The sequence below is a fragment of the Emiliania huxleyi genome, assembly GCF_000372725.1.
Source record: "Emiliania huxleyi CCMP1516 chromosome Unknown EMIHUscaffold_12, whole genome shotgun sequence".
Taxonomy (NCBI): Eukaryota; Haptophyta; order Isochrysidales; family Noelaerhabdaceae; genus Emiliania; species Emiliania huxleyi.
Window position 1 is genome coordinate 54667 of NW_005201392.1, and position 10491 is coordinate 65157.

Genomic DNA, 10491 nt, shown 5'->3' on the forward strand with positions numbered 1-10491 from the left:
GCTCGCGACGGGCCGGCCACCCTACTAACCCTAGCCCTACCCATGCCCTACCCCTAACCCATGCCCTACCCCTACCCCTACCCCTACCCCTTAGCCCCGCTGCTGCGCAGGTCTCGCTCTTCCGGCCGTACGGCGAGGAGACGGCGCGCTGGCTGGTCGATTTCAACAACGAGCTCGACGAGCTCGCGTCGCGCCACCCGCTCATTAACGCCTCCATCACCGGCTTTGGCGTCAACTACCTCTCACTGCAGATGTACACGCTCTCCCACTTCCCGTACGTCGTCGCCTTTACCGGCCTCATCATCTCGCTCATCCTCTTCATCTCGTACCGCTCCCTCGTGGTGGCTCTCCGCTCGGCGATCACGAACCTCTTCTGCATCACGATCGTCTACGGCACGGTCACGCTCATCTACTCAGAGGTTGGCGTCGCGTGGATGGTGCGCCTCGCCACCGCCCTCCACCTTCCCCTACCCCTACCCCCTACCCCTAACTCCCAACCCCTACCCCTACCCCTACCCCTACCCCTACCCCGACCCCTACCCCTACACCCCTATCGCCCTAACCCTTGACCCCTAACCCTGACTGACTGACTGACTGACCCTAACCCAGACCCCAACCCGGCCCCTACCCCTACCCACCCCAACCACAACCCTACACCCGCACTCTAACCCAGACTCTAACCCACACCCTAACCCGCGGCCGGATCGTGACTCTCGGCACGTGGCCTCGTGGACGAGCGCAGGTGCCGATCATCACCTTCTCCATCCTCATCGGCCTCAACATGGACTACGACGTCTTCCTCGTCACAGGCATCCTCTCCGCGCGCTCGTCCGGCCTCTCCAACCGCGCCGCCATCGTGGCCGGCCTCGAGAACAACGGCACCGTCATCGGCGTCGCCGGCCTCATCATGGCGGCCGCCTTCTCGGGCCTGCTCTTCTCGCACACCGTGGCCAACCAGCAGCTCGGCGCCGCCACACCTCGCCGCGGGCGCGCGCCCCGGCGGGCCGCGCCTCCGCTCACGCCGTCCCCCCCCCCCCTTTTTTTGCTGCACAGGCCTCGTGATCCTCATCGGCATCACCTTTGACACCGTCTTCTTGCAGACCATGCTGGTGCCCTCGCTCATGGCGCAGCTCGGCGAGCTCAACTGGTGGCCGTCGCGCTTCCCCGACGCCGGCATCGACTCGCTTGACGACGCCGGCGCGCCCGAGGAGAGCGACTCGGCGCGCATGTTTGCCGGCCCTCGCTCTGACGACGCCGAGGCGGGCGGGGCCGTGGGGGGCGGGGTGGAGGGCGGCAGCAGGCGCGGGACGCCTCCGCAGCGAGACGCCCTCGCCGTTACATTGTGACCGGCTGCGCGTCACCGTCGCAGTCGCCACACGCGCTCTTAGCTACGCCCCCGCCGACCCTGTCTTGTATCTCTTGCGCACACACATACGCCAGTGAGCTGCTGGCGCGACTGGTCGTGTCGCTCCGGTCCCTTTTGTTACTCTGTATGCGGAGGTGAGGTGTGCGCAAGGAAATCTTATACGTAAAAGCTCGTGCACGCCGGTAGGAGGTGGTTGCTCCGCCGCCGGACCGCCCTCTCGCGCAGCCTGAACTCCCCCGTAGAAGCTCGCGAACAGTGCGGATTGTTGGAGCGCCGCGCCGGACCTCCCCGCCGGGGCCCGCCGGGGCGCCATATGGGACTCGTGGTGCCCGAGAAGCTTAGAGGTGAAGGTTTTTTGCTTGTGTCTATCGGTTCATGTCATGGACCGGCCGGCCTACTCAAACATGTCCGCGAGCAGCTCCTTGTTCTTCATGACTGCCCAGTCGGTGAGGCCGGCGAGCAGGTTCGTCTGCTCGTTGGTCAGTGATGTGAGACCTCCCTTGAGGCCGCAGCACTCGCCGCCGGCGCCACACGAGACGATCGGGTTGGGCAGGAACGAGCCAAAGTGCGGGAAGCCGGCGAAGGGGCCGTCGTCGCCCTTGGCCAGCTGGTCGCGCGTGTCCTGCGGCAGCTGCGCCTCCCACTCTTTCGAGCTCGAGAGGTAAAAGAGGCAGAGGTCGAGACGCTTGTCCGGCGCGACGCCCATGTAGTCGTTGCCCACCTGGGGAGATATGGGGAGATATGGGGAGAGATGGGGAGAGATGGGGAGATGCGGGGAGATGCGGGAGATGCGGGGAGAGACGTAATCGCTGCCCACCGTGGTCAGCGTCATGCGCACGACGGCGGTCTTGCCATCCGCCATGCTGTCCTGCATCGCGCGCACAAAGGGGCCAAAGTCGCTCTCACGGAAGACTCGCAGCGTGGCCGGGTCGCGCTCGGGCCAGCCCCACCTACAGGACGGTTCTAGGAGAGGTCTAGGAAAGGTCTAGGAGGGGTCTAGGAAAGGTCGCGCTCGGGCCAGCCCCACCGGTCCGCGCCGACGGAGAGCCCAAAGAGCGGCGGGAGGAAGCTCGAGATGGATTCGCGGAGCTTCTCCTCCGACGTCTCGCTGTACGGGTCCTGGGGAGATATGGGGAGATATGGGGAGAGAGACGGGGAGAGACGGGAAGAGACGGGGAGAGACGGGGAGAGGCGGGGAGAGGCGGGGAGAGGCGGGGAGAGGTGGACCTGTGCTAGGCCTCGAGATACGGGGAGATACGGGGAGATGTGGGGGGAGATATGGATCTGCGCATCTGGGCTCGCTACCCACTTGTCGCGCGGCGCGAGCGGCTGGGACGTGTTGAGGAAGCAGACCTCATGGTCGACGCTCCGCACCAGCACGTTGTACTGCGCGAGGATGTCGCCCTCGAGGTCGCCGTCCCCCTGCCGGTAGCGGCTGGACGGCGGCGGCTGCGGCTGCTCCGCCATCTTTGGCCAGTCGGGGAGGAGCGGCCCAACCAGGGGCACGTCGAGCAGCTTGGTGAGCCCGTCGACGATTGTCGATGTGCCAGTCGTGACCACCGCGTACTTGCGCAAGCAGCAGAAGAGGCCGCCGCCGAACTGGCAGCGGTCGTCGTTGCGCGTCGACGGGTCGGTGCTCGCGGTCAGCCAGTAGAGGTCGCGCTCGCCCCAGACCGAGGATGCGCCCGCCGCCTGCCCAGGGTTCGGGTACCGTGGGGGTAGGGGAGGGTGGCTTCGGGTACCGTGGGGTAGGGGAGGGACGCGCCAGCCGCCTGCTTCAGGCTCCAGCGCAACTCCGGAGGCGGAAGGCCTTCGACGACTGCGCTCGCGCCGGGCACGGCATCCGAGAGGGACGATCCCGCCGCGGCGCCTCCGTATGCAAACGGCTCGATCATTCCGCCCTTGGTGACCTGTAGGGAGAGATGGGGAGATATGGGGAGACATGGGGAGATACGGGGAGATCATCCCGCCCTTGGTGACCGTCGCGGTGGAGCCATCGGCGTAGGTGACGTCGACGTCCTGCAGGAGCGGGTAGCCGACGTACAGCGGCGTGCTCTCCATGTTTGTGAAGGCGTTCTTCGTCGACGAGAGCAGCGGCGCGCCTGCGGAGGATCGCTCCGAGAAGGTTCACGGAAAGGTCCAGCAGCCGTTCTCCGCCGACGAGAGCACAAGACGCGCCCGAGCCAGCAAGCAAGGAGCCGTCCTTAGGCGGGCCGAGGGAGGAGGTGGAGAGGATGAGGAACGGCGCGCCCTCGCGTGGGAGGAGGAAGTCGGAGGCCTTGAGGTGCCGGTTCCGCGCCAGCGCCTCCTCGCGAGACTGCTCGTTCCACGTGAAGAATTGGTCGCCCCCGAGCCCGTACGGCTGCAGCACCGCGTCACCCAGCGACTGGCTCCAGACCTGCCCGGGGTTCGGGTACCGTGGGGTAGGGGAGGGTGGGTTCGGGTACCGTGGAGTAGGGTAGGGTGGGTTCGAGTACCGTGGGGTGAGGGAGGGTGGGTCCGGACCTGCCCAGGGTCGCCTGTCCAGCAGCCGAGGCAGCCCGCGCGCGCGGCGCGCGGCAGCAGCCCGAAGAACATGTCGCGCGTCGCGCCGTACCCCAGCGACTCCTTTGGCAGCTCCGCGAGCTGAGCCATCGTCAGCTCCTCGGGCGGCGGGCTCGCGCCGTAAAAGACGCTGTCGGGCGTGTCGTTTTGGTTGTAGACGGTCACCGCCGTCAGCCACGAGCCGCCCGAGACGCCGGCCAGGTACCGCGTCCTCTTCAAGTGGTGCAGGTTGTGAAGCGCCCGCATCTGGCCGTAGCCGGCCGCGTATGAGCGGCACCCGCCGCCGCTGACGCACACCCCGATGTTGGCGGTAACCGTCGTGTCTTGGAACCCGGGGAGCTGCTGCTCGGGCCAGGGGTAGTCCACCACGCCGACGGTGTTGAAGCCGTTGTAGCGCTCTCCCGCCCAGAGCTTCGCCGTGGTGCTCGGCGGCTCGCAGCACCGCAGTCGAGGCTGCGGCGTGCCGTGGGTCGTCGCGGCAGCCGGCGCCGTGGAGCGAGCGGCCGCCGGCTGAACCAGCGGCTGCTGCTGCCGGTGCTGCTGCCTCCGCATCTTGACGTAGCCACTCGACGGAGGTGGACAGCTGGGCGTCGCCATATTCTGCGAGAGAGAAGGCGAGCGGAGGGCAAGGTTGTGAAGGCTCTCTCTCCGGCTGCGCGCCTGACCGGTGCGGCCTCCGAGTCGGCGTCTAGCGCGCGCGATAAGCCTTCCCTGGGACCCCGTGTTGCATAAGGAGTGCACAGATGGGTGTTTCCACAATCAAACCGTCCGTGAAGAGTGCTTGATTCACGGACAGCGAGGCTGCCCGCATGTTCAATCGTTCCCGCAAGCGGAGCTCCCCACCGGGGGCTTGAAGACACTGAGCCGAGCGCGCCGGCGGCGGACCGCCGCCGGCGCGCTCGCTTCGGCGGATGGCTGAGCGGCACAGTTTCTGGCCGCCCGGCCTGCGAGCTGTCGCCGCGAGACGATCGAAGGCGCTCAGTTCAAGCGCGCCGCCATGCCAGATCTCGCCCCACGCCCCGACCAGACCAGGCAGTGCGTGCAGGAATTATGCAGGCATGGGTGTGGTGAGCACGCCAGCGGCACCGCTGCGCACTCTCAGGGTCGCAGCCGCCGATCTCGTGAGGGAGGGGCGTGGGTCGGGGCGGGTGCGAGAGAGTCGAGGAGCGCGGCGCGCGCGTGCGCGCGTGGGGTAAGTCGGTTGATATTTCATCACTGGTATAAAAGACCCAAAACGGCACGCGCGCCGCGCGCACGCGCGCTCGCATCACCTCAACACTCACACAGCAAATCAAAGATGCGGGCAGCCGCTCGGGGCGAGGGTTTCTTCGATCAAAAAAGGGACGTCAGCGAATCTGGGCACGGCTCATGTCACTGTCATCACTGTGCGATTTCGGGGCCCGGGGTTGTGCGTTTACGTGAAGGCGCCACAAGGTGTTTCTTTTCCCTGTCAGTGGGGGGTGGGGGGCCGAAGCAGCGGTTTTGGTGCGCTGGGGGCGCAGCGCACGGGCGGCGAGTTTGACCCGCAGGACTTGCTGCGTCGCCATGATGAGGCTCCGCCTCGGTATAGCCGAGATCGACAGCTACAACATGCTCTTCTACGGGCATTACCTTCGCCACAGCGAGCGAGCGGCCAACTCGTGCCTGGGCCGTGAGTCCACCAGCGCCACCGTCAGTCACGTGGCTCTGGCAAAGTACGTCAGCAGCGTGTCTTGGAACGACGTCGTGGACATCCGGACGACGGCACACCCGTCGGAGGATGGCACCCTGCTGCACGAGTGGTTCGTCAACGAGAGGTACGACACGCCCGTGCACGTGTGCCTCTGCAGCTACGACGTGGACGGACCGGCAGGCTTCGTCGGCGCGCGCACGCCCGACGGCAAGGAGGCGCGTCGGGTGAATCCGCGACAGCCGTGGGACCCTCTCGGAACCCTCTCGGAACCTTCCGCCCAGGCGCGTCGGCTCATCGCGCTGCAGCGCGAGGGCGCCGCCGTCTTCACGCCACAGGACGGCGCCGGCCGCAGCGAGGCCTTTGGCGTCTACCCGGACATGGTCGGCCCGAACGGCGCGCTGGCCGTGCCGTGCGTGATGGACCTATTCGAGCGGCAGCGCACCGTCTTGATCGGCGGGCAGGAGCGCACACGCACCCGCCACCTCGCCGCCTCCGTCCCCTCCTCTCTCCGCCCAGCCCGCCGCCGCCCTCGCCGCCGCCGCCCTTGCCGCCGACCTCACCCGACCCCACCCAGGAGGAGCTCGAGCGGCTCAAGCTCGAGGAGGGCACCTTCATCGTCGTCTACCTCATCCAGCAGCTGCGGCTGCCGCCGGCAACCGTCGTGCGACCGCGCGAGTTGGTCGAGGTGAGCTCTGCGTGCACGGTGCAGGGCGACGGCCTCTTCTACTGCGTCAAGCAGAGTGTGGTGCATCTGCCATCGGGCCAGCTGTGCGCGGAGGGCTACCTGAAGCTTGCCTTTGTGCGGGGCGGCGCCGTCGGCAAGGCGCCGCCCGCAATCCTCCGCCGCTTAGGCGTCAAGAATGACCGAAGTTAGTTAAACAACAGTGTCAGCCAACTGATACGCTATCTCATACGAACACAGAGGCGGCCGGTGTGCCGTGTGAAGGGGCTGGGGCCGCGCGCGCACCAAAAGGACGACAGCAAGACGGACTCACAAAAGAGAGCACACTGGCGCGCACAAGCACACTTGACATTATGGATCGCATGCGGTAAACTCAGGGAGGAAATTACAGGCAGGCGGGGAGGGGATGAACAGGATATCCCTTCTATTGCTTTGCCGTTTTGGCGCGCTTCCCTTTCGGTGCACCGCGGGCAATCGCTGGAGGCCCATCTCGGACGGCGACGCGCTGGACGCCCCATGCAACAAGACCCAGGCCGAAGACAGCCTGCTCCGGCGTGCCGGTGTTGCCAAGCCCTTTTCGAATCAGGAGTGCAGCTCCGACGAGAATCGACAGAGTCGTGAACCAGAAGATTGCGAAATCGACCCGTCGCAGGAGCTCCTTGCGAACGGTGACTCGGACGTCGGGAGCCAGCGTTGCGGTGACGGCCGGCACCGTGGCCTCCTTCTGCTTCTTGGAGGTGCCCATTCGGGCGGCAGCGCAGCGATCGCGGGTGTCTGTCCCAAGCTGCGAGAGGGCCAACTGAGATGGCCTGCGTGCTGCAGCTCTCTACAGCACAACAGGCTCGACACAGGTGCGAACACAGGCTGAGTGAGAATCAGAAGAAAGGGACACGAATCCCTCTCGAGCCTCCGCATACAGAATCCTGTCTTGGGTGGCAGAATCGCTAGTGCAGAATCCTCAGGCGTGGACAGGGTTCTCCAAGACTGCTGGCGCGTGCTAGTACTATCACAGGCACACCACCCGCCTAAGCGACTCCGTTAAGAACGGCAATGCACTTAGCACCGTGCACAATGCCGCTGTCCCCGCACGCTAGCTCGTTCACCGTCTGCCACGCCACGGCGGTGTGGAGAACGACAGACAAGCGCTGCATCTGCAGCCCGTGCCAGTTCTTGGTGGTCCATGTGACCTCATCGAGGTGCTGAGCGTGCGAAAGTTTGTTACTCAGCTGGTCCGCCGCCTGCCGAAGAATTTTGCGGACGCCGTCCCCGAAGCCGCCGAACGTCTCGAAGTCGAGGTTCGAGAGCAGCGTCGCGCACGACGTCGAGCTTAGCCGCGGCAGCTGGAGCAGCCGCATCAGTAGGCGACGCACCAGGGTCGCGTGAGGCGGCTGGCCCGAGGCCGGACGGCGGCGCGGCGGACAGCGGAACGAGCGTCGGAGTGGTTGCCGGGGCCGTACGGCTCGAGATCGAAGGTGTGGCCGCAGGGAGCGCGGGCAAGGGCGCTGGAAGCAACACGGAGCTCCGTTGGAGACGTTTTCAAGATTAGCGTGTCAGAGTGAAATGGCACTAGCCTGGACGAAATGCTCCACTGCCCCCCCGGAACGCGCCTGCGCGGCGGCGAGCAGTGAAGAGGCGCGGAAAGCTGATTTTTTTACTTTTGGACGCATTTCGGGCTCCGTACTGGTTGACGCAGAGCCGCACGCGCCGACCGGCGCCGTTCGCGATCACGAGGGAGGATGCTGGCCATCCCGGGCTCTGTGCACATCGGCAGCGCGCGTTCTACGCGCTCCGCTATCCAGGTCTTGGCGCCCCACCTGGCACGCGTCGCTGGGCGCTCAGTCCCGCGTCCCCTGCTCGCCACCCCGACGCTCAAGGCGCCCGAGTCGAACGACAGGCGGCACGCGAAGACTGGTTGCAACCCCGCCGACCACCAGGCCGCGGGGGGAGGTGCTCTGTACTGCTACACTATCAAACTATTAGCCTAATAACGTACCTAATTATCAACACATACCTAATAATTAGCTTGTTATTAGGACTTTCGCGTTATTAGCCCGGGCGTGGCTAATAATCGTAGCTAATAACCCTCCACCGCGGGCGGGCTCGAGCCAGGGCTAATAACAAGCGCTAATAATAGGGCTAATAACACGCGCCGACACAGCCGCACCGCCCAAGTCCAGTCCCCGCATGCCGCGCACGGGTGCTCTCGCGCTTGCGCGCCTGCCGGCTTTGCGGAGGGCACATGAGTAGCCTACGATTGACCCATCTCCGGCCGTCTCTATGCACTCGCAGGTGCGTTTGGTCCTCGGCGCGCCCGCTCTCGCTGCCTCGAGCTGCAGAGATGCCTGCAAAGAAGACCGGGCGCGGAGCGAATCTGAGCCTACTCAACAAGGAGCACCCGAAGGACAAAAAGGGCGACGACGACATCGGCGACCTCGTACGTCGACAAGCCGGACGACTCGTCGAGCTCGGGCGAGTCCACCAGCGGCGAGGCGCTGCCGCTGGTGCAGTCAACCCACCCCTTCTCTGGTGCGAGCAGCGCACGGAAGAAGGGGAAGAACAAGCGGCCTCGGGCCGCGGAGGGCCCTAGCCAACGGACGCTCGCCGATTTCATGCCCCGCCGGCCGCCTTCTCTCTCAGATGGCGCCACCTCTCAGCCTCCCGCCGACGCTCCCGCCGACGCTCCCACCTCCTCTCCCGCCGCCCCGACGGAGGAGATGGCGCCAGCGCTGCCCGAGCCCGAGCCCGAGCAGCTGCCGCCGCCTAAGCTAGCCGCGGAGCCACCGGCCAAGCCAAAGCGCGGCCGCCCACCGGGCAGCAAAAGGCCGGCTCAAGCCAGTGCGTCCAACCCGAGCCACTGCGGCCGTGCGTCGAGCTCTATCGGCGGCAACACGAGCGAGGTTTGGTGCTCTCAGGAGCGCTATGCCAACGCGTGGTCGGCAGGGGCCGGCGGGGCAGGTCCGCGGCGAGCGCTTCGCCTGCGGCGCGCGTCTCTGGCCACCAGGGAGGGTCTGGAGGGCGATTTTGGGGTCGATTTTTGGGAAGTGATGCCAATCGAGAGATCTCGCCGAGCCCTTTTCGGTGGTGTGCTTGCGAGCTTTTTTTCGCACGGGAAGCATTTTTCGTACTCACAAACGTGAATTAGTCGACTAGGCTGGGTGCACCAATATTGGAACACTCCAACATCAGATTTGCCGCGTGCGTCCCTTTTTGAGGCGGAAAGCCGTATTTTCTTTTGGGTCCTGTGGGCACCCTACACTTGGAGCACTTGGAGTGCAGTCATTAGCCTCACATCCAGGGCCGGGGAGCTGAGAAGCGCACCCAGCGGGCCGGATGATCGGGATCGGGTTGCGGGCAAGAGAGCCCTAGCCCTGGGGGGTGCGCGGTCGCAGGGCCATAACACGGGTCTCCGAGGGATAGTACCGCGCTCCGGGTTTCCCCTAGCAGCAGAACGCCCCCTCTACTCGGAGCTAAAGAATACTCTCCGAGAGTTAGTCCGCGCTCCAGGTTTCCCCTAGCAGCGGAGTCGCACTTGGAGCACTTGGAGTGCGGTCATTAACCTCACGCCCACCCAGGGCCGGGGAGCTGAGAAGCGCACCCAGTTGGCCGGACGCTCGGCATCGGGTTACGGGCTAGAGAGCCCTAGCCCCGGGGGTGCGCGGTCGCAGGGCCATAACACGTCTCCGAGGGATGGTTCCGTGTACCGGGTTACCCCTTAACTGCAGAAAGAAAGAAAGAAAGAAAACACGCAACCCAAGGGAGGGATGGGAGAACAACTGCAGAACGCACGCGGATATTAAAATTCTTCTTTTGTGCACTGCCGGCGTGTGCCTCCCCCCCGCCGCCTCCTCCTCCGCCGCCGCCGCCGCCGCCTCCGCCGCCGCCGCCGCCGCCTCCTCCCCCTCCCCCGCCTTTGCCCTCCCCGCTGCGCGCGCACCGCCATCAGCTGACGCCTCTCCTCCCGCCCCGCTGTAGGCGCGCGCCCCTCGTTACCGCACCCGCCGCACTGCGCTCCGTGATGGGCGGCGGCCCTCAGATCCCGTACCCCAAGTGGGTGTGGACGCCCGTCGGCGGCTGGTACAACAACTACCCGAAAAACTACCAGCGCAACGGGTTGATCATGGCCGCCGGCTGGTTCGCCGCGGTGACCGCCATCTTCCAGCTCTCTATTCGTTGCGAGCGGCGCGCGGTCGCTCCGCACAGGCCCATCCCCTCGCAGCGCTGGTGCAA

The 10491-nt window shown here is 65.9% G+C and overlaps 2 protein-coding genes across 2 annotated transcripts; one reads left to right on the plus strand and one right to left on the minus strand.

The window, feature by feature from the left end:
* Window positions 1-1706: 1706 nt before the first annotated feature.
* On the minus strand, window positions 1707-2475 carry EMIHUDRAFT_433508 (hypothetical protein). The gene has a single exon (XM_005790359.1). It carries the CDS (start codon window positions 2238-2240, stop codon window positions 1761-1763), a length of 480 nt encoding a protein of 159 aa, XP_005790416.1. The 5' UTR covers window positions 2241-2475; the 3' UTR covers window positions 1707-1760.
* A 7804-nt stretch (window positions 2476-10279) lies between these two features.
* Window positions 10280-10462, plus strand: EMIHUDRAFT_49446 (hypothetical protein; the record flags this gene model as incomplete). The annotated part of the gene is made up of 1 exon (XM_005790360.1): window positions 10280-10462. A coding segment is annotated over one exon (183 nt), but the record flags the coding sequence as incomplete, so codon positions are not given.
* Window positions 10463-10491: the final 29 nt, after the last annotated feature.